General features: G+C 35.1%; 1 protein-coding gene across 4 annotated transcripts in view; it reads right to left on the bottom strand.

Annotated features, from left to right (window-relative positions):
• Positions 1-25,030, bottom strand: part of RTN4 (reticulon 4) — a 74,179-nt gene that overhangs the window by 13,077 nt on the left and 36,072 nt on the right. For 3 of the 4 annotated variants that reach the window (XM_025932596.2, XM_025932597.2, XM_025932598.2), the window contains one exon: positions 2,585-2,792. In XM_025932596.2, the coding sequence (XP_025788381.1) occupies positions 2,585-2,792 (208 nt within the window). Of the gene's footprint in view, positions 1-2,584; positions 2,793-23,034; positions 23,287-25,030 lie in introns of those variants that run through there. The other variant, XM_086701102.1, reaches the window with a different exon arrangement.

The raw sequence follows: 25,030 nt of genomic DNA, 5'->3' as shown, positions 1-25,030 counted from the left end.
TTATTATCAAGTTAAAAATTATCAAAGACTCACATCTACCCTTAAATCAGCAATAATTTATTTGTATAGCTTTAAGAAACACAGAACAGAAGCAGATAGAGCTTGAAGTTGGTATTCTGTTCCTTTGTACCACTGCTCTTATCCTTGCTGAAGACAAGATGCCTGGCAGGCAGGCAGGCAGGCACACATGTGGCCCTCTCAACCAACGAAGTACCATGGATACTTACATTCATTCAACCGGCACGGACGTGATAGTATAACCCCACGCCAGCACTGCCAGCATCTTGTCCAGTGACCATAGGTATCAAATACAATTGAAGGGTGCCACTGCTAGCAGTATGACTAGGAGGACTTAGAAAAACTGTCCAACAGGATTAAACTGGCATGTTGGCTGAATTTATAATGACTATAAAAAAGGCTTCTGAATGAAAAATAAAGTGTTTCTAAGGAAATAAAGAAGGAAATCACTAGGTTTTTTTCCCCAAAAGTCTTCTTTAAAATCAAACAACGTCTGAAATTTATATCGTAGATAATTTAGAAGTTTTGGCTTGATAATGTTTTTATATATTTCAGTATAACTAACTAAAAACCATATTCCTCTATGATTTATGGCATGATATGGCTCTGCCATTTATTTTGAAGCTGCAATTTCAAGTTACTGAACTTCAAGTATGTTTCCCTCTCTGTGAAGTGAATAATACCATCGGTCTCATTGAGTTTTGGGGAAAATTCAGTCTGTACATAAATGGCTAGGGACATAAGAACCATTCATCAATGTTGGTCTCTCCCTAAAACTTATGTAGCATCATTACTCAATACGAAGAGAGCTAGAGAGAAACAAATAACCAGTCTTTACAATAAGCAAAATGATGGAGCTCTCTTCTGTAAAGTGTGAAAATCAGTTTACATTTACATATTGATACCAACTAGATAACGTTCTAGGTAGTTACATACTCATTCATGCCCACATAGATACTTGCCTTACCAAATAGTTTTTTAAATATTCAGGATCCATTTGAGAAAAAAAAATTCCATATACAAAAACAATCAGAGACCATTTCAAAGCCATATTTAGTGAGATAGGAAATCAATCAATCCTCAGATCATTTGGACCTAGTGTTAGAGAAGCCTTCTTCAAAAAGTTCCATCTTGAAATCAAACACAGAACCAAATAAAAAAACGTAATATATAGGGTCATCTGAGAAGCTAAAAAGGCAGCATCAATGGGCACAAAACCCTAGAAAGGGCACATGAGAGAGAAGATAAAGATATGTGGACTTCATCCTATAGTGAACAGGGAGCCCATATGCCTAAAAATACAATAAAAGTGGTATTTGAGAAAAATTAATCTGACAACATCCATAAAAGTCAAAGTAAACCAAAGTAACCAGAACCCAATTTGGTAACAAGTGAAGTCCAGCCAGAGTAGGCAAACTTTTTTGTAAATATTTCAGGCTGTGAAGTCTATATGGTCTCTGTCACAAGTATTTAACCCTGCTATTAGAGCATGATGAAAACAGCTAAGTGACGGAATATGGCTATGTTCTAATAAAACTTTATTTACAAAAGCAGGCAGCAGACTGGATTTGGCTACAGCTTATGGACTTGTGGTCTACACTGAGGCAGCAGGGGGGAAACAACACAACGTAGTTATCTTCTTTATGTGAGATGCTAACAAAGATAACATCAAAACTGGGAGCCTGACATGAGGATAATAGTGGTGTACTGATAGAAATTGACAAGTCTGAGAAAAAAAGGTTCATTTAAAGACATAAGGAGTTAGTGGTTGTCAGGAGCTGGGCAGGAAGTGACTACCAATGGGTACAAAATATCTTTTTGGTGTGATGAGAATATCTGGAATTGGATGGTGATAGTTGTACAATTCTGAGAACATGCTAAAAACCACTGAATTTTATAGTATGTGAATTAAATCTCATTTTTTTTTAAGTGAGGGAAAAACATGGTAAATCTGAAGTGAGGGCAGAAGACCCAAACTGAGGTTTGTCCCATTACCAGTTAGATATGATGCTAGAGTGTACTTGTAAAAAATAAGGGCAAAAGATGATAGTTTAGAGACAAGAAGCTAATACAGATGCTCACCGAAGGGTAATACAAAAGTATGCCTTAGGGAACAAGAAGAGGAAACTAGATAGAGAAGGGATGGTAAGACAGCATTATATAAAAACATACACTGTTGGAAAGAAAGGTATTTCTAATATCAACATGAAAAGTATGCAATAAAGAAAATATAACTTTCATCAATCCTTACCATGTTAAAAAGACAGCTTCCAAAGTAAAATTAGGGAACCAATACCTAGTTCTAATAAATATATATTACTAACACACAGCAGAGTTAAGCAAGTAACACACAATCCCAGTTTTCTCCATCATGAGCCCGTGAAATGACCTTTAATCTCAAAAATCTCAAAAGCAGATGCTTTTGGAATAGGTTTTGAGCAAAAATCTACAACTATCTTTAAACAGTAAAAAATGCATGCCTGTAATTCTACAAATAGAATGAAGTCTCAAAATTAATCCTGTTTACAGCGTTGCCAACGTGTGCCTTGTTTTCCAGACATCTCACCTGAATGGGTGGCCTTCATCTGATTTCTGGATAGCTTGGATCACACCCTTATATATCCTAAAGCTGATAGTCACAGAGAGCAGGGCCAAGACAATGTAGGCCGTTACACTCACAATGCTGAATACTGTCAATGAAAGCAGCAGGAACAAGCTGGCACCAAACACTACTCCAGTCTTCTTAATGTCTCTCCAGTAGAGGAGGTCAACAACTAAAAATTAAAAAAGAAGAAATCTGAAATTAGAACATTATTTTATCCATTTGGATTTGGCACACTTATATTTGCTCCACCTATAAAAATAAAAAGGTCTCTAAAGTACAATCAAAACCTAAATTGTTAAAGAAAAATGAACTTTGTAAGCTGCATTTTAAACCCATCTAAGTTGTAAATTAGAATCATACCTACATCGATTTCTATTTACCATCAATTTTTCTCATGCAAATCTATTTCCCTCGTGTCCAAATCAGTCTGGCTAGACAAGATTGTTCCATTCTCAAGCCCAGTACAGCAGACTTCTAATCCAAAACAAGCGTTCTTAAAAACCATCTTGAAGGCTTTCAAACTTTGTTCAATGCAGGATATAAATACAACTAATTGAAAAAAACCTTAACACACACTCACTAATAGATACTTCAGTGATGTAAAAATGTATTTATCTGCAGAAAAACCACTAACTCAAAAAATATTAAGAAATTAAAACTACGAAAAACTACGCATAGGTGTTCTACAGTTCTTCTTTTAAGAAATCTCTCTTTGAGGGGCACCTGGGTGGCTCCGTTGGTTAAGTGTCCGACTTCAGTTCAGGTCATGTTCCTGTGGTTTGTGAGTTCGAGCCCTATGTCACAGCTCTGAGGTGTCAGCACAGCTACTTGGGAGCCTACTTGGGATTCTCTGTGTCTCCCTCTATCTCTCTGGCCCTCCCCTGCTCATTCTATGTCTCTCTCTCTCTCTCTCTCTCTCTCAAAAATAAACATTAAAAAAAAAATCTGTCTTTGGGAAACATAATAAAATTGTAACCTAACCTGGCTATCATTAAAGCAAAAATTTCCTATAAAACACTAAAGACAAAGGGAAACAGCTTTTGGATTACCTGAAAAGCTACTTCTCTGTGAGTGTAGATAAATATAATGCCATAAAAATTTAGGTGTAAAGAAAAAGAGAAAAACTAAATGTGCTACACTGTTATATAATGTTTATTAATAGTAAGGAGTCAGACAAAGCCAAACTTAGGAAGTTTGCTCTTGGCCTATGGTCAGAGAGCCACTGGGGATCAAATAAGCATAGGCCCACATTCTTAAGGTCAGGTTATGTACAACCCACAGAGAATTCTGCAGTATGCCCAAGAGCTCTTGAATTCACAGGCAAAACATAATTTGTCTATGGATTGTGAACAGGGGGAGGGGTGATATTCTTACAGTAAAATAAATATGGATATATTCTTGAGTAGAATTTTTTTTTTAATTTTTTAACATTTATTTATTTTGGAGAGACAGAAAGAGGCAAAGCATGAATAGGGGAGGGGCAGAGAGAAAGGGAGACATAGAATCTGAAGCAGGCTCCAGGCTCTGAGCTGCCAGCACAGAGCCCAATGTGGAGCTCAAACTCACAGACTGTGAGATCATGACCTGAGCCAAAGTTGGAGGCTTAACCGACTGAGCCACCCAGGTGCCCCTTCTTGAGTATAATATTAAATATCCATTAGTTAGTTAGTTAGTTAGTTGTTAGTTTTTAAGTGTATTCATTTATTTTAAGGGGAGGGGCAGAGAGAGAACCACAGGCAGGCCCCCTGCTATCAGCATAGAGCCCTAGGCAGGACTCAAACTCACAAACTGTGAGATCATAACCTGAGCTGAAATCAAGAGTTGGACACTTAACTGACTGAACCTCCCAGGAGCCCCTTAAATATCCGTTAATGTTTAATGTAAAGAAGGTAACAAAGAAAAACCACATTTCCAGGAGCTGCTTTGGTCTTGAGGCTCTCTAAAGTATGTAACTGTCCTTTACTGTTAGCAGTACTTCTGTGGGGAAAATTATGCATGTGAAATGTGAAATGTAAAATGTTAAGATCATCTTGAAGCCCTGAATTCCTGTTAGTATATATATACCATGAGTACTGATGAACAGATTTTAAATGCCCATCACAGTCTCTGACACACAGTGGGAGCTCAACATTCATTATGGTTGGGAAGCATTTATTCTACTCTGCTAACCATGATTTGATTCAAATGCTATTAATTTAATATTCTATATATGATTTACAGCTTTGTTTTCAGACTTTGATTTCATTTATTCATTTTCCCCATCTCAAGTTCATTCCAACCCTGCCTAAAACATCTGCATCAGTTTTGCTCTATTCAACTTGTTTCTACTATTGTACCGATACATTAGCACAACTGAGAAATAACCAGAACTTGAAGCAGTGTACCTATGCTATCAAAATGATGTCATGAATAATATCATACTGAATAAAGAGATAGCAAGTGATGCTAGGAGTTTTATGACATTCAGCAAACATTTATTGAGCTGATACTGTTCAAGAAATTCAACCTAGTAGAATGAAATAAAAACCTAAAAATGGGGATGTGGACTTTTCTTTAACGCCCTAACTCTACAACACTACAATTCTAGGAAGATCAGACATATAAAACAATGACAAAAATAATAAAATAACTATTGCACCACCATGAGAATTCATCAGTAAAATAAAAAAAAAAAAAAAAAAAACTGGAGGAAACTTTATTTTTTTATTTTTTATTTTTTTTTCAACATTTATTTATTTTTGGGACAGAGAGAGACAGAGCATGAACGGGGGAGGGGCAGAGAGAGAGGGAGACACAGAATCGGAAACAGGCTCCAGGCTCTGAGCCATCAGCCCAGAGCCCGACGCGGGGCTCGAACTCACGGACCGCGAGATCGTGACCTGGCTGAAGTCGGACGCTCAACTGACTGCGCCACCCAGGCGCCCCTGGAGGAAACTTTAAAAGACTGTGAAAAAGAAACTGAGCTGGGTCCTAAAGAATGGGGAGATATAGAACATATTAAACATGCAGGCCTCACTGCAAGTCTCTGCTAGGAATGGTTCTCATAATTAATGCAGTTTTTTAAAACAGGGTACAGTGAAAGAGTAGAGGAAGCAAATGATAAAGACTGCCCTTGGTAATGTAATTCTTCCCTGTGAGGCTCCCCTGTGCCCCAAGCCAAGCAATTAGACTCTAGTGTTGTTATCACCTACACTCCGTACATTAGCTATATGACCTCAGGCAAGTCACTAAAATCCCTCTGTACCTCGTTTCTCCATCTATAGAATGTATATACAAATAGGAATGATCTTATTGAGATATTGTGAGAATTAGGTGAGAAAATGAACTAATAAAATTTTTCATTAATAAGATAACAAATATAATGGACATAATATAGTGCACAGCATATAATAAATTCTTAGTAAATGTAGGGCTGTTAGCTGCTGTTATTATTATGAACACCATCACAGTCACTATCACCAATCTTATCCAGGTGTTAAATATGAACAAAAAGAAAAGAAAATTTCAACCTTATGGTTAACTTGTAAGTTAACGAATTGTATTCCTGTTATAAACATGTTACTTTATAACCCACATGGAAAAGGATTTTCAAACTTATCTAAGATTTCACTATTACTGAATAAATAAAAAGCATCCTAGAAGAATCAACAAGTAAAGTACTTTATTTTTCTACTAAAGCACTCAAATTTTTAGATGAACAAATGCTGCTTTATAAAAATGTAGGATTCTCAATGTGCTCCAACATTTATTAACCTTCAAAATCACCACTGGTGATAAGCTAAAATAAATGCAGATATCTTCACTATTCCTTACCATCATTAGAAACTATTCAGTAAGACCTGATTTTATTAAAAGGAATGATTTCAGATTTGAGATGTACAATATCAATGACTAACCAAATTACCTAATGTAAGAGTTACTGTCTGAACAGTTTCAATGACTAGATAAGAATGATTTCTAATTGGTCTAGAATTTCTATATAGATATGGTGGAAGAAACTGCCCGTGGCTGGGATTCAAGAGAACCACAATCTAGTACTGGCTCTGCAACCGTACAACTTTGGATGAGACTTCAAGTTCTCTGGAGCTCAGTTTTATCATTAGTAAATAGGGCATTAGATAAAAGATTTTTCTTTTCCCTTCAGAAACTAATACACAGTTAGTACAAAGATATACATCAGTCCCAAATTCAAATTCCCAATCAGTGGGTCTGAATTAATGAGATTTTATTCATGTATTATCTGTGACAAATATAAATTTTAAAATATCTTGTTTTTTAGATCTAGATTTTCAGGAGGGGCTTAAATATGTTTATTCATACCAGTCTCTTAAAATGAATCTTAACAAAAACACTTTGCTTTTATAAGTGTCAAACAACATTAAAACTTTAGGAAAACAATAAATTCATATTTCTACCATTTTTCAAGCAATTATAAACCGTATCATTAAGGTCACAGTATGAGAAAGGCTAAAAAAAGAAAAAAAAGAAAAAAAAAAAGAATGGAAAGCTACAAACCTTTTAAGGCTGACAGACTGAAAGATGTTTCAGAAATCTCTTCCAAGTTGCTGGTCTACATTCTCCACACCTCCCTTTATTTCCAGAGTCAGTATGTACCAGGCACTTACATTGTGCTAAATACTATCTATAGACTATATAACATTATCTCTTTCAATTCTTAAAACCTTAAAAGGCAGGCTTTCAGACAAGAAAGTGAGAGCCAAGCTCTTATATATGACTGGACGGATATCACTTAATTAGTAAATGGTAAGAACACCGATTTCAACACAAACTTCCTATTGATAAAACTCATATGCCCCATGTATAATGCCAAGATGAGCGTTCAGCACATTAATGTCCTTCAAAATGTCATGCATTTGCACACATAATGAATAAGCAGTGTTGGCAAATAATCACATGTGAGATGAATAACAAAGGCCAGGAAAGTCTAGGTAAGACTAACAAGAGATGTTGTTAATCAATGAGACAAAAATTTTAATGTGAATACTTAACCAACAGTTAAATCCAAAAGGGAGGAAAGAGCTCTATTCCAACATACCTGAAGGTACCTTCCCATAGTAGAAAACTATAATTAATCAAGTTGTGAAAACAGCTTTTAAAAGCCATGTGAATCTAATTAAGTAAAATTAGAAAATGCATCAATGCAAAAGAACATTATGTAGTCCTTAAGTACAGTTATGCAGAACTATATCACCAAAGAAACATGTCCATATTGATAAGTAGAAACAAAATGCTAAAAAAGATTCATCAAGTAAAATTTTAAAAACTTAGGGTAACCATGAAGTCTGAATGGGTATCTAGCAAACACAGTTTTTACCCCCGGGTCTAGACTTGCTGCTTTATTCCTTTCTATACCATTTGAAATTGTCTCCCTTCAATGGCAAACATGAATTACTATTATACTTAAAACTTTAGCAGTATATAGCTAAGTTGTTTACATGGGGCTTTGGGTTGAACCAAGTCAATTTCCCCCAAAGTTCATCATCTTGAAATAGTCATGTATAAGGTGTAGTAGTATTCAGTGATTACAGCCTAAAATAAATTTAACTGCATGAAGGTACAGTAAACCCTAACCTATTAGTTTCCTTCTGCCTATCATGATTCCTAGAAATAAGGTCTTTTCAAAAACTGGAAGAGCTTTGAAAATCACACATGCAAGCCTCCACATATTACATGAACATATGCAAATAGCTATACAAGAATACTCAAAAGTAGATATTTTGAAAGCTTTGTTGAAATAAGCCCTAGGGATGTGGTGGTGGAGCTGCAGACCCTCAAGGCACTGAGGAGGAAAAAAGGGAAGAAGAGCCAAGAGAGTCAAAGACAACTAGGTACTGAAAGTCACACGGAAGACAAAAATTAATATAACCTACACTAGGAAGGGCTGAGAGGCAGTCTACACTGTTACCAAAGTCATTGGGCAAAATAAATTTTGTGCAAAGAAATAAATTTTGTGTAAAATTTTAAAGATTGTTAATGAAATTGCAAGGATGAAAAAATATTAGATTATAAAAATATTAGCAAACAGGGCTGCCACCTTAAGTGACATTCTTCAGTATTTCTAGTCTCTTGGATTTCCTTAAATTGGTTTTAATGAAGAAACTTTGGAAGATTAAGTTTATCCAGGATTGTTTATTTTCAATTATAAGGGAGTAGTCACAAAGTTTTAACAAAATTCTGAGAAATATATTCAAATGCTATTGCGTCTAATATTCATCAAAAGACTTACATCCATTAACTAATTTAGACTATAGACCAATATCCCTTATGAATACAGACACAATAACCCTCAGCAAAATACAGCAAACTGGATCCAGCAACAAATAAAAAGCTTTATATACACCATGGCCAAGTGGTATTTATCTCAGAAATGTAAAGCTGGTTCAACATATGGAAACCAAGCACTTTAACACACCATATTAATAAACAGAATTAAGGTTAAAAAACTGCATGATCATCACAACAGTCAAAGAAAAAGCATCTGACAAAATCCAACATCCTTTCATTATAAAAACACTCAACAAACTAGGAATCGAAGGAACATCCTCAGGCTGATAAAGAATATCTACAAAAACCCTACAACTTACATCATACTTACTAATAAAGAAAGACTGAAAGCTTTCCCCCTAAGACCAGGAACAAGACAAAGACACTCATTCTTTCCATTAGTCAACACTGTCCTGGAGGTATGAGGTAGAGCAATCAGCCCCCCACCCCCAAGAAAAAAATAAAAGACATCCTGATTATAAAGGAGAAATTAAACAGGAGAAATTAAACTTTCTATTTTTATGTATACAGATAACATGATCTTGTACACATAAAATCGTAAGGAATCCACAGAACAGCTACTAGAATAAACAAGTCCAGAAAGGTTGCCGAATGTAAGATTAGTATCAAAAAAATCAAGCATACGTCTATAAAAGCAATGAACAACCTAAAAAAGAATTAAGAAAATAATTCCAGGGGCACTTGGATGGCTCAGTCAGTTAACCATCTGACTCTTGATGTTGGCTGAGGTCATGATCTCACAGTTTGTGAGACTGAGCCGTGAGTCAGGCTCTGCGCTGACAGCATGGAGGCTACTTTATTAACTCTCTACCCCCTGCCTCTTTCTCAAAATAAATAAATAAGCATTAAAAAAAAAAAAAAAAAAAGAATTCCATTTACACTAACATCAAAAAGAATAAAATACTTAGGAACAAAATGAAAAATGAAAAAAAAACCCAAGACTTAGAAACTTAAAACTACAAAATATTGTTGAAAGAAATTAAAGATTTAAGTAAATGGAAAAGACATGCTATGTTTATGGATTAGAAGGATTATTAAAATGGTAATACTCCTCAAACTGAACTACTACATACAGTGCAATCTCTATCAACACCCTAAATGCCTTTAGCAGAAATTGGTAGACATCGTATGGAAAAATGCAAGGTATCCAGAATCGCCAAAACAATCTTGAAAAAGGACCGCAAAGTTGAAGAACTCATACTTCCTTTTTCCAAAACTTCCTACAAAGCTAAAGTAATCAAGTCAGTGTGGTAGGGGCACAAGGGTGAAGGACAGATCAATAGAATAAAATTAAGAGTCCAGAAATAAACTCTTAGTATTCATGGTCAGTTGAATGACAAGGGTATCAAGACAATTCAGTGGAGAGGAGACTTTTCAAGAAATGGTGCCAGGACAACTGGATAACCAACTGCCAAAAAAAACCCCCAAAAAACCACTATTTCAAGAGTAAGAAGGGGCGCCTGGGTGGCGCAGTCAGTTGAGCGTCCGACTTCAGCCAGGTCACGATCTCGCGGTCCGTGAGTTCGAGCCCCGCGTCAGGCTCTGGGCTGATGGCTCAGAGCCTGGAGCCTGTTTCCGATTCTGTGTCTCCCTCTCTCTCTGCCCCTCCCCCGTTCATGCTCTGTCTCTCTCTGTCCCCCAAAAAATAAATAAAACGTTGAAAAAAAAAATTTAAGAGTAAGAAGACGGCCCACTGAATGGGAGAAAATATTCACAAACTGAACATCTGATAAGGGGCTTGTGTTCATAGTATATAAAAAACTCTTACAACAATAAAAGACAAATAAGGCAATTAAAAATGGGCAAAGGATTTGAATAGACATTTCTCCAAAGAATGTATACAAATGGCCAATAAAGCAATGAGAATATGCTCATTACAAAACAACATCATTAGTTATTAGAGAAATGTAAACCAAAACCATAATCAGATACCACTTCAGACCCACCAGGATGGCTAATATTAAAAAGATGGACAGTAACAAGTGTTGACAAGAAGGTCCCAAAGACTGGGACCCTCTTAAATTGCTGATGGAAATGTAAAATTCAGCCATTGTGAAAAAGGTTGGCAATTCCTCAAACAGTTAGAGTTACCATACTACCCAGCAATTCTACTCCTAGAAATTTCCACCCAGAAGACTAGAAAACATGTGTCCATACAAGAACTTATGTTCATAGTAGCATTATTCGTAACCAAAAAGGAGGAAACAACCCAAATGCTGAAAAACTGATGAGTGGATAAACAAAATATGGTAGATCCATACAATGGAGTATTACTGGTCCATAAAAAGGAATGAAGCACTGATATATGCTACAACATGGATGAACCTTGAAAATATCATGCTGGGGCGCCTGGGTGGCGCAGTCGGTTAAGCGTCCGACTTCAGCCAGGTCACGATCTCGCGGTCCGGGAGTTCGAGCCCCGCGTCAGGCTCTGGGCTGACGGCTCAGAGCCTGGAGCCTGTTTCCGATTCTGTGTCTCCCTCTCTCTCTGCCCCTCCCCCGTTCATGCTCTGTCTCTCTCTGTCCCAAAAATAAATAAACATTGAAAAAAAAAATTTAAAAAAAAAAAAAAAAAAAAGAAAATATCATGCTAAGTGAAAGAAGCCAAACACAAAAGGTCACACATTATGTTTCTCTTTATATGTAATGTCTATATGTAATATAGACTAGGTGATGCTATAGAGACAGAAAGTAGTGGTCGTCAGGGGCTGGGAGAAGTAGATGGGGGAGTGACTCTAATGGGGTTTTGGGGGGTATGGATAAAAATATCGTGGAATTAAGATAATGATGATGATTACACAATTTTGTGAATATACTAAATATCAATGAATTTTATACCTAAAAGAATTTAGAAGTAAATTTAAAAAATTCTTGTTTTAACATCTGTTTCTCTATTAGGTTGTAAACCCCACAAGACAGCATGTTGCCTTTATTTACTATATCCCCAGAGCTCAGCACAAAGCCTCAATCAACTAAACTTTCAACAGATATTTGCTGATTGATTAGAATGAATGCATACTTTATGCCAGTTTAAAACAAACTGGCGTAAATTAACTTATTCAATTTTTTGGGGGGGGCTCTGGATTTCACATTTGTTTTATTTAAACTACTTTCAGATATCTATACTTATTAAGTAACAAATAGCATTGCTGTCTGGTAACTTATAAAACAGCAAATACTGTTTTACAGGCTTGTCTCTTCTTACTAGACCCTGAAGGATTGATGAATACCTCTCATCTTTAAATTCCCATTACCTGCTTCATTAATATTTGCTGCATTGTCTGAATACAGGCCAGATTATTCTTAGGAACAGAAACATTTAAAGACTATACTATTTTCAAATTAAAATAAAGGACATCTTTAAATAAGAACTCTAAGTTCACTATAATGCTGATTTGGGGTTCTTCTGTACTTATTAGTTCTGTTTATGAATAAAGAGTTTAATGGTCTCTTTATTCTTGAGATACCAAAATTAAGACAAAGGGCTTGTGCAAGAAAAACTTAATCTTTCATGGATTCTGAGGTCTCCTTCTACACTGCAAAATAAAATGTTAATCATGCAAGGTAACCTACTGTAGCCTTAACTTTACTCTTTTATAAAATATTCATGAGGGGCGCCTGGGTGGCTCAGTTGGTTGGGCGTCTGACTTTGGCTCAGGTCTCATGATCTCATGGTCCTGAGTTCAAGCCCCGTATCGGGCTCTGTGTTGACAGCTCAGAGCCTGGAGCTGCTTCGGATTCTGTGTCTCCCTCTCTCTCTGCCCCTCCCCTGCTCATGCTGTCTCAAAAATAAATAAAAATATTTTTAAAAAATTAAATATTCATGAAATATCCTTTTAAAGATCTGAGATTAATTTAACAGTGCCTTTCCTCTTATAACTGTGGGAAATGCTTATGGATTGCTGTACCAAAATAATGCTGATTAACTTCAATACATTCTGGTTGTTTAGGAAAAAAGTGATTTACTCCCTGCAGTGCCTACCCACTTTTATTTTCAAAATAAAAATGTGAAAACTTTTTAGTGTTTTGTGCAGTGGGCAGAGCAGCAGCATCTTTATCAAACTAATATTTTTATTTAAAAACAACTCTCTACACTACAATCTTTTCTTCAAAATAAAAACCTCTGGCCCAATCTAGAGTAAGAAGAGTTGCTTGCCTACACTGGGTAATCATAAAGTGTCATCTGTCAGAGCTAAAAATAGTGCTACCGTCCATGCCTTACATGCAAAAGTCATCCAATTACATTTTGCCTCAAATCAAATTCTTACTAGCTCTTCCTTGAATAGCCTGAAGCCAGGTTTCAATTTTAGAATCTTTTGTCTAGGGGGGAAAAGCTGAACTATTTGGTCCTAAAAATACTGTTAGGTACAGGGAATGGCTGGGCAGGACAATGCCTCTTCCTAAGCAAAAGCAAATATTAAGTTTTCTTTAATAAAGTCAGGCAGTTAAATAAGAAACTAATAAACATATATTAAAGTTATAATAAAAATTGTTATTCTTCACAACCATAAGCTTTATATAAATCATTATGTATTTATTAGGAACCACAACTTTAAATCAATTTCTTCCCAATTGCCAGGAAAAGCTGACTCAAACTCAGAGTTGATCATTTAGCCCTATGTAATAAGCTTTTACCACCACCAAGTGAGCACTCACCAAGCTAATAAATGACAGGTGGAGGTCCAGAAAAAGATCTGTGCAGAGCGGGAACTTAACTCTTTAAACAAAGACAGTTAAGATGGGCTTGCGTCCTATTTCTTCCTTCGATTTACCATCAGTATGACCTAGACTAGATCACTTAACCTAGTTTCCCCATGTATAAAATTAGAAAACAGACATCAAACTAAGTAGTTAGTTGAAGCCGAAAAGAGATTTCACAGATGAACTAACTAGTTCATTAGCCAACAGTGGGGCAAAATGATCCAACATAAAGCCTCTTTTACAATAAAGTGTTGAATATCTCATGTAATTTATTGAATACTGTACTGAAAGTGAAAAACAGATTGCTTGTGTAAGTTGCTTGATGAACTAACTAGTATCTTATGAGACAAAGTCAAGCTGGGCAATCAAATATTACATGCAATGCTTATTAACTAAGCCCAGATTTTTTTAAGGGTGATTCAACTTTCTCTGAAAGCACTGCTAATTTAGTTTCAGTGAGCAGTTCAGATTGATGGATCCCTACTATTGCTACCAAGTATCTCAACCAAATAGTTGGCAAAAATACTAGCATCTCTCTTGGCCATCTCCTCTTCCTATAACTAGAGTTTCTGAGAAGATCTCACACAATTTCAGGTCCTTGTCTCTTTTATCATTAAATCTTTCCTGCTTTACTTCCAACAACATTACAGTATACTGACCAATTTCAACCACCACACACCTGCAGAAAAAGCATTTCAAGTAAAATCAGCATAAACTCTATACCTGCTTTTTCTATAATAATTTAGTAATCCCTTATTCTGAGCAAGGAACTGTTCTGAGTAATTTGCATACATTATCACTAATCTCATTCCTCTACTAAGTATTTACACACGAGGCAGGTGAGGCTTAGAGGTATTAAATTATTATGTAAGGTCATAGATTGAAATTCAGCTCTGACCATGAAAGTCTCACTTTTTCCACCATACTACATTTTGTGTTTAAAGGAATGTCAGTACTCGTACAGGCCTCATTTGTAAGTTAAATTCACCAATTAATTAGTTCATGTATCTTTCAATACTTCCTTTAACCCCACATTCTATTTCTAGCTTTATTAAAAGGCAAAAAATACAGCAGAAGATAGATTCTAATTTCCCACTTCCAATTTCTCTAAACCATGATAATTTTCCCTCCACAGGAAAATTTATATAGCTAATTCCATTTTCTCTAAGGTAAAGCTAAATAAGTATCTTCTCTCTGAGCATGTTAAATTTACATAATCCTAACCAATGATTCTCCCTGCCTGCACAAACTTAAACAATTCCCAATTGTAAAGTATGTAAAAATAAGGACTCTTCCTATAAAACACCTGAGTTCTGGTAACTTTGGTAAGTATGGAGCCATTATTTTAAATTACTAGAATTGATCCAGACGTACACAAATGTAAACCTAAAATTAGAACAGACATTGGTTCAATGCATAGTTTACTATAGTTTAAATTTTATTTCTTGTTGGCATCTGAGCATTACAACATTACAAGAAATAAGAACCAAACCTTAGGAGTAGAAAATCACTGCTCAAAATTCTATTTTCTACTAATAAACTAAATGGAAAACACACTATTCCCTAACTCTAGAAACTTGAAAATCTTAACAGACTGGAATGGCAGAGGGCACCCAAAGCAAATTATTAGTACAAGGAAAGAAAATGAACTTCAGTAGTAGGTAAGCCAACGATATTTAAATAGTCCCTGCCTTAGATGGTTCTACGTTGGATGGTGCGAAAGCAACGCATATTCAGTAGACACCATACTTTGAATTTTGATCTTTTCTTGGGCTAACGATATGTGGTATGATACTCTCACGTGATGCTGGGCAGCAGCAGTGAGCTGCAACTCCCAGTCAACCATGGGATCACGAGGGTAAGCAACTTACACAAGCAATCTGTTTTTCACTTTCAGTACAGTATTCAATAAATTACATGAGATGTTCAACACTTTATTGTAAAAGAGGCTTTGTGTTGGATCATTTTGCCCTACTGTTGGCTAATGTATATATTCTGAGCATGTTTAAAGTAGGCTAGGCATTCTGGAAAACACTAGGGAGGTTCCTCAAAAAACTAAATATAGAACTATTCTACGACCCAGCAATTGCACTACTAGGTATTTATCCAAGGGATACAGATGTGCTGTTTCGAAGGGACACATGCACCCCAGTGTTTATAGCATCACTATCGACAACAGCCAAAGTACAGAAAGAGCCCAAATGTCCATCAATGGATGAATGGATAAAGAAGATGTGGTATACACATCCAATGGAGTATTACTCAGCAATCAAAAAGAATGAAATCTTGCTATTTGCAACTACATGGATGGAACTGGAGGGTATTATGCTAAGCGAAATTAGAGAAAGACAAATAACATATGTTTTCACTCATATGAGGACTTTAAGAAACAAAACAGATGAACATAAGGGAAGAGAAGCAAAAATAATATAAAAACAGGGAGGGGGACAAAACATAAAAGACTCTTAAATATAGAGAACAAACAGAGGGTTGCTGGAAGAGTTGTGGGACGAGGGATGGTCTAAATGGGTAAGGGGCATTAAGGAATCTACTCCTGAAATCATTGTTGTACCATATGCTAACTAACTTGAATGTAAATTAAACAATAACTTTAAAAATTTTAAATCAATTTTTAACCAGTAAAAAAAAATAATAAAGTAGGCTAAGCTATGATGGTTAGTAGGTTAAGTGTATTAAATGTATTTTCAACTTACAGTATTTTCAATTTATGATGTGTTTATCAGATGTAACCCTATCATAAGTCAAGTAAGATCTGTACTTCTATAACCATTTATACCTATCATTCACACTGAATATAAATGCTCAATGAATAAATAGCTGATAGTACAGACGATTAAAGGAGGTAGTATTCATATCAGAATACTAAATAACATATCTTACATTATTTTAGTTTATATGAGAAAAATACACAATGGGAGCATACAACAAAGAACAGCTATAATTCCTGTTATTCTTATGAAAATCATAATTTTAACAAGTCTGTAGTTTGAGAGTAGAAATTACTGAATCTATGTCAATGCCTAGCTTTTAACAATGGACCTGCAGAGATACCATTATCGTTTACTAATTTTTAATCTTTAAATTGCTTTGAGCTCCTTAAGTAAATGCTATATAGAATAAATATAAGATGGTGGTGATACAGTATTTTAGGAGAGACAACACTATTTTAGTGTCTATCAATACCTAACATAAATGTCTGATGGTGATTGGACTGAAACGTGAAAGCCAGTTTACACACACACACACACACACACACACACACACACACACACACACACACCAGTAACAAAAGTCAGCATTATCTATGATGAAGTACAGAAACAAAAAATTTGGTCTCAGAATACTACTTCAAAGATGCAAAGAGAAACACTGGTTAAATTAAATTTAATAACATAATTTAGCCTAAATTCTAGCATGAGATGAGTTAAACTGAATAAATAACAAGGAAACCTAAAGATCAGAATAAGAATTTTATTCAATGCTTAAGTATTTTTCCTATATTCAAGCATGTAATCCAATCTCTAAGGACAAAGAGAAACTATACTCCTGGCTCACAGAATCCTCACTAGGCTTAACATTTTGACAATACTCAACAACTAACCACACCTACCCTCTTTCACTGCTAGTGTGAAAGATTACTGCCTATTTTATTGCAGAGTAAAGACCATACAAAAAAGAAATATACACCATGTTCAATAAGATGATACAGCCTATTAAATGAGCAAAAATCAAAACATGGGTCAATTTACATTTTTCAATCTTCAGTTGTTCAAGTACAAATAGAAATTGTAAAATAAAAACAAAAGCCCCATGCCATCAGCTATGTGGTCCTGAATAATTTAATCTCTTTACTCTTCTTGGTTTTCTTACCTATAAAATGAGGAAGTGAGAATAAAACACTAGTAAGATGCCTTGTCTGCATTTTTCAAGAATATATGTATAGGGTTCCAGGCCAGGAATAAACCCAGCTGAACATCACAGCTCTCAGCCAGCCTCTTACATCACTGAAGTGTACAGAATCAACGAAGAAACCCAACGATGAAGCCACCACTGTTTCTGCCTTCACGGAGTTCACAGGCTAGATATACATGTAAATCTAGAGACACATCTATATACATCTATACACCTATATATAGATATAGATCTCTTGACTTTTTCTAGCTTCTAAATTCCACAAAGGCAGAAACAGAGGTGGCTTCATTGATCAGTCTCCTTGTTGACTCTGCACAGCTTGCAGGAACACTGGAGAACCTCCACATGGGAGGATAAGTAAAGACAACAAGGAAGACTGGAGCTTTGGTAAGTAATACTTGGGCAAAATGAAATGGGAGAAGGGGCTTTCTAGACAGAAAAAAGACAAGCAAGTTCAAAGAACTAGCATATTTAGGGAACACGTCCTTCAATGTGTCTATAGACAGAGCAATGAGAGACAGGATTATAATAGTTAGGACTAAACCACAGAATGCCTTTTGAAAGTCCAGGATAGACAGTATGAACTTAATTTGAAAAGTAAAGAAAAACTCCTTAAGTGCTATGATTATAGCGACACTTTAGGAAGATTAACTTGGCTGCAATACATAGGATTTACTGGGAAAACCAGTTAAGAGTCTTAGTAAGGAATTAGGAATACCCAAACTTGGATAAATAAATAAAAGAGAGAGGGTATTTCCACCAACGCTCCCACATATCCATAAGACTTTAAACCACAGATAGAGGAAAGCATTTGCAAATTTATTTTTTAATATAAACCTGGTTCTCATCAAGTGATTTAACTACTTAAAACTGACTATCTTAGAGTTAAAACCATCAGAAATGCATATGACCAAAGCTTCAGGACAGACACTTTCATACATTTGTATAATACTTTGTACCATCTTAAAATAATAATAATTATTATTTGTATCCTCTTTCTGGAGGGCAATTTTGCACCATGAACCAAAAGCCAAAATACTATAAACCAGCAATTTGGAAATAATCACGGATAAAAACAAAGATTTATATTCACTTTAGCATTGTTTATACTTGCAAAATCATGAGGAACTTGAATACTTAACTAGGGGAGATTAATTGTACATACTTAGAATACTATAGCCATTAAAACAATATAGAACATTTTTTAAATGAAAGATATTTCCCCATTTAGTGAAAGATTACAGAACAAAATGTACCATATGTCCCCCAACACATACACACACACACCACTAAAATAAAACACCAAAACAAAACCACTCCATGTGAAACAACAGTTTTACTCTTTAAGACACCTAATACAACAAATATGTATATACCTGTATATTTCTCTTATATATATATATATATCTGTATCTGTGTATATACAAATATAGTGTTGTGCTAAACCAAGATGTGAAAGAAATATCCAATGACTGCCTAAACGTTGGGTTTCAACTAAATTTAGAATGGAAAGCAAGGACCTTCCTCCCAAAAACAGGTCTCAAAATTGATTAACTCCACAGTTCCCTTCTGAGGTACTTTTTGGCTTTCACAGGAGTTAAGAGAGGCATTTATTTCACACAGCAAGATTCTTGCTCCTCTCTACCTGAATGTCAGTATGCACATATAACTGTACCCACATATCAGGTCACGTGGGTGGCTCAGTTGGTCAAGTGTCCAACTCCTAATCTTGGCTCAGGTCATGATCTCACAGTTTGTTGAGTTTGAGCCCCACGTTAGGCTCTGTGCTGACAGTGCAGAGCCTGCTTGGGATTCTCCCTCTCAAGAATAAATAAACATAAAAAAAAAAACCCTTAAAAACAAACAAATAAACATACCCACATACTTAGTTAACATTAAGCCTCCAAAGAAACTGAAAGTGGTTTATCAGAAGTAAAGACCAGGGGGCCAACAAGAACCTCTGCAAAGAAGTATGTTCCACAAGTGGGCCAAAAGCAGTTCGTCTTAAGATCTAATCAAATTGGATTTTAATGCTAGGAACTCTTCTGTCCCCACACTACAGAAACTTCTCTCAAAGATCGCCTACAGCGTGTTAACTGCCAAATTCAAAAAGCATTAGTAACCAAGGACAGTGTTGCACATGTTCCTAAAATTCATTCAACAGGGTCTGCAACCATTTCTCAATCTTCATAGTAAACAGCTTTTCTCTAGTATTTAGCCATTCCAATTTCCAATTCTTTATCATTAAACCGGACGTTTCTCTGAGCTTCAGAGAAATTCTATAGTCGTTTCAAATTTCAAGCTTCTAAAACTGAACTTGGCATCATTTGTGCCTATTTCCATGGACACTAAAAAGCACTGGCACTGCCAGTCTCAACGTGACTGAATCTCATGTTGTCCTTTGAAAACCTCCCTCATTCTAGTCCCACAAATCTATGTCAGATGTCAAGTATTACTCGCTTGAGTTTCTCAAATCTGTCACTTCCTTTTCATTCCTATTTCAGGCCAAGTTCGGGCACTATTTGCTTTAAATCTGGGCACAAATACAGTCATCCTAACTTCTGCCTCTCAGTACTTGAATTTATCTTTTACAGCACCCCAAACCAGTCTTTCAAACCGGATAATCATTTTATCATTCTTAACTTTAAAACTTCCAAAAGCTCTTTATTTCCTTTATGATAAAATCCAAAAGCCAATGTCCTCTGCAATCTGGTCCAGGGTATCTTTTCATAAAGACAGAGAACTTCAAAACTGGAAGCCTAGAAATCATGCAAATGAGGAAACTGAATCAAGACCAAAAAGGCTAAGTGCCTTACTCTGGCCAAAATTAAATTACCAGACCAGAAACTTAAAAACCAAGATCAGTATTTCCTAAATTTGCCTGATTATAACATTACTTACACCAAGATGTTTAATATACAGATTGCCAGACCCTTCCCCTGTCAATTCTGATTCAGTAGGTCTGAGTACAATCACAGGACTCTGAATATTTAAGAAGCACTAGGTGATTCTCTCTCATCTTCAGGGAAGTTTGAGGAAACCTGACCTAAATCTTGCAAATCTTCTACATTCTTTCACTGTATCAATCTTACCTTTCAACTACTGTCTTATAAATACTGTTCTATCCAAAAAGCTCTACTCACTTTCACTTATACCTTGTTTAGAGGTTATATCACATTTTTCCACCCTACCCAACCCTCAAAACCTACTCATTCCTTCCTATTCTAACCTCTTCAAAATCTTAATCAATGCTTTCCATATAACCCCAATAATCAAGTACCCATATGGATCTCAGGTATTATGTAAGTATGGTGCTAAGAATAGAAAACTGAAGATTAAAAAACATATAGAAGAATATAAATTATTACTATTGGTCTTGGCCTGAAAGATAAAATGCCTTACTTTGCCTAATCAGCAAAAACAACCAAACAACTTTCTAAAACACTGAAATCAAAGTATCTCTCATTTTTGTCACACTATTCTACTTCATCATCGTTATGAGGCCTGACTTGTATTTCAACCCTGGCACTTGAGGTAGGGAGGGGAACAGCAGAAAAAAATATGGACCCAAGTATTTTTTTAAAATGTACCTAGAGTCTAGATTTGAGCCCAGATCATAAAATGAAAAACACTCATTTCCTCACATATGAGGAAAACTCATTCTATGGCAGATTCACCTCCTCAGTGATTTCCATTTAAGTTGTAACCTAGAATCTACAACATTAAAATTAGCTGCTGATAAATAATAAAATAGAACTTCACCAGTAAATCAGAAAGACAGGTACCAAGCAAACAAACAAACAAACAAAAAAACAAAAAACAAAAAACAAAAAAAAAACAAAGACAAGCACTAAAATATTAAGCCATTCCATTTAACATACAACATGAGGCTCCCGGAGAGCTCTAAGAGTAAATATAATTTTATACTGAGTATCTAAAAATAATCAAAATAAATCTCTGGCATAATATGGGCTATACTGGATCTTAATTTCTCCTGTGTCAAAATGTCCCTAAATTCAGCAAGTAAATAACTTAAGATGTTATTAAATGGTCTAAGATGTAAATTAGTAATACAGAACCTTCATATCTGCAGAGTAGGCCCTGATACAACTTTTTCCCTATTTTTAAGGCTTGTTTTATTGTACTGTTATCACTACTAACAATTTAATTATCAAAAACTAGTGTATCAATTCACCTTTCTTTTGTAATGCTAATGGTCAGAAAGATGAAATAAAAATCGTCCTTTTCCTTAAATTCCCATATAAAGAAACCATAAAGGTAAAATTACAAAACTGTATAGTTTTCTATTCTTTAAATTATAATAAAAATATTTCTAATGTCTGAGTGTGAACTCAATCTCAAACTCACCTTTTCCCCACCTTTCTTTATTGAACCAATTTTTAAAAGGATGTTATGAACATTACTGTAATTAGCCCCACATATTGCTTTTAGAAACATTATTACCAATCCTGCTAATAATTCTGCCATAAAAGGAAATAACATTTTTTAGAAACTATAAAACTTGAATATGGCCAGAAAAAAAATTGTGTTTAGTAAGGTCTATGTGGACTACTTAAAAATAGTTCTAATAATTGTTAACAATATATTATGAGTGGTCAGATATATAGCCTACCACCTTCTCTTTTTTAAAAAAATGGGACATTTAACCCATTTTTAATATATTAAATATTTTTATTTTTAAAAATATTTTTTAATAAATATTTTTAAAATATTCATTACAGTCAACATTTTATCACTTATGGGCTTAAATTCTTACACAATGACCCACTGAGACTTGAAAGGATCTGCTGGGCTTTCAAGGGGGAGGAAAGGGGATCAAGATCACTGATTGGTTACTACAAGGACAAAGGTTAACAACTTAAATATAGACATGCATTTAAAACTACTGTGCATACATTTTAATGATTTCAAGATACATAAAAATATAATCTACTTAAAAAGTGAATGGTAATGACTTTAAAGGTTTAAACAGATTTCCAAAGAAGAAACAAGCTTATTGCAAACGCAGTATTCTGCTACCTACAAATCTTGGATAGAATTTCAGCTACACCAAATCAGCAAAAAAAAAAAAAAAAAAAAAGTAGTCACAGAAAATGTCATTATGTAATGCAAAGATAGCTATGTACATTTATCACACCAAAGTGACCAACAAATGAAATATGTTAAAATTATATTGTTTACAATGTGCAAGATTAAAGAATAGAACCTAATCAACTACAGGACTGTGAAGCCTAAATCAAATGCCAGTGAAACAGAACAGCATGACATTTCTTCATACACAACCAAATACAAAAACACATACCAAATAGCTGTTTTAATCCTTTACTCCTAAACCTTTCCTAGGCTTCATTTTCAATCCAAAATGTGTCTAAAATTGCAAAGTTTATTCATAGAAACATATTACCGGTCGCATGAAAAAAACTGAAAAGAAGATTAAAAAGCAGATATACCCTTATCCTTCCAATTTTTCTTCTGACAGTCCATCTCTTGTCACGATCTGCCCCCTCCAGATGCAATTATCAATTATGCATACCAACAGAAAAGCTGCAACTGCACAAATCTACCCTGTGAGACATGAAATATCCGTTTCCTCAACCGAAGTCTGCAGTCTCTGCTGCACAACTGCAGCAGGACTGAAGTCACCTGACGTCTTCTGGGTGTGGAACAGTCTGACGCAGTGCAATCTGTAACTAGGCTACTAATACTCAGGCACTACCGCCTTCTTCCTATGTGTTTATTGTTCTAGTCTTTTGCTTGTTGCTCATACCAAAGGGAGCTACTTTTGCAGGGGGAGGGGAGTGCTACCAAAGAAAGGAAAGGAAGGTTATTCTTGTGACACAGTTAACCATTGATTATATGCGAAATGTACTTACAGCCATATGCAAGTTTTTTCTTTTCGTACATGGGTGAATTATGCTGCTGGTTTTGTCTCATTTAAAACTCTAAAATCAATAGTTACCTAATAAGATAAAAATGGACTGATCCAAAGAAAAGTAATAGCTTAAATTTCAACCCTGGGAAATGCTGAATCTCTTCTTACTTTCTCCCGTTTATTAAGGCTTAGAGCATTCAGCATTTTGTATCCTTATGAGGGTATAAGTAGAGAATCACAAAGTCAAATTATTAATGTTTACTCAGTGTATGCTACTTCAAAAGAAAAAAGGTTTTATTTTATCTTGGGAGTCTCATCTTTCTAATGTAATGTTCTCTAGTTTTTCTTCTTTTACAATTATGGAAATCCAGACTTAAGAATATACGAATATACATTTATTCCTAATCATCACCTGCTACAACTCAATCCTTCAATAAATATCTATCAAACATTACTGCAGGTACTATTAATAGACCCAGCTTGAAGAGAAATATTCATGTGCTAATTATATCATTTGCCTTGGGGAAATGACCTAAGACCTAACCAGAATTGAACTGAAAAATACAAAAACAAATCTATACATAGAATTTCTGAAATTTTTTCTCAACTATATAAAACTGACATTCATGGGGCGCCTGGGTGGCGCAGTCGGTTAAGCGTCCAGCCAGGTCACGATCTCACGGTCCGTGAGTTCGAGCCCCGCGTCAGGCTCTGGGCGGATGGCTCGGAGCCTGGAGCCTGTTTCCAATTCTGTGTCTCCCTCTCTCTCTGCCCCTCCCCCGTTCATGCTCTGTCTCTGTCTGTCCCATAAATAAATAAAAACGTTGAAAAAAAAATTAAAAAAAAAAATAAATAAATAAATAAAAAAAATAAAATAAAACTGACATTCATTCCAGTGCAGAATATTATGTCTTTACAAATGTTCCACAACTGGCTGAACTGATTCAGTGTGTAACCAAGCAAAGGGCAATATATAATGAGAAATCAGCTAAAACATTTTAAAATGTGTAATATAATGAAGTATTATAAGATATATAGTCTATGTACTATACTTCTTAAGACTACATAGCTACACTGAAATTGGTATAATATTTTCTGGAACTTCCTGTAAAAAACTCTGCAAAATCCTTAGTATCAGAAGTGGCCTGGTCAATGACTCAGTTCTTTCACTATCTGCATTTCTAACTCCATACATAAAAAAAGCGAAGTAATTTTTAAAGAGAGTCTACTATTCTAAGCTTAAAAGTTAATACCTAACTTTAAATTTTATTCAATGGACCTAAGCATAATGGAGTATTTGACAACTCTGTTGCTAAGTTATACTATGGATAAAAAAAAGTCTGGCTTCTCCAAACAATAGTTTGAAATCTCAAACTATTCAGTAAATATAAAATATTTCCATAATACTTATTTTCTAACAATGAATCCTTTGAAACTGAAGACATGTAAATACTTTTGCATTAGAATAAAGCACTCAAAAATAGTACCCAAACTGTTTTCAAGTCAGAGATTACTACACAAATAGGAGAGAGGGGGGAAAAAAGATTTCTTGAGACAAATGTATTTACCATTTA

The sequence above is a fragment of the Puma concolor genome, chromosome A3 (assembly GCF_028749965.1).
Source record: "Puma concolor isolate L17-30 chromosome A3, mPumCon1.1.hap2, whole genome shotgun sequence".
NCBI lineage: Eukaryota > Metazoa > Chordata > Mammalia > Carnivora > Felidae > Puma > Puma concolor.
The sequence above is the reverse complement of the archived record's forward strand: the minus strand, read 5'-3'. Positions and strand labels throughout refer to the sequence as shown.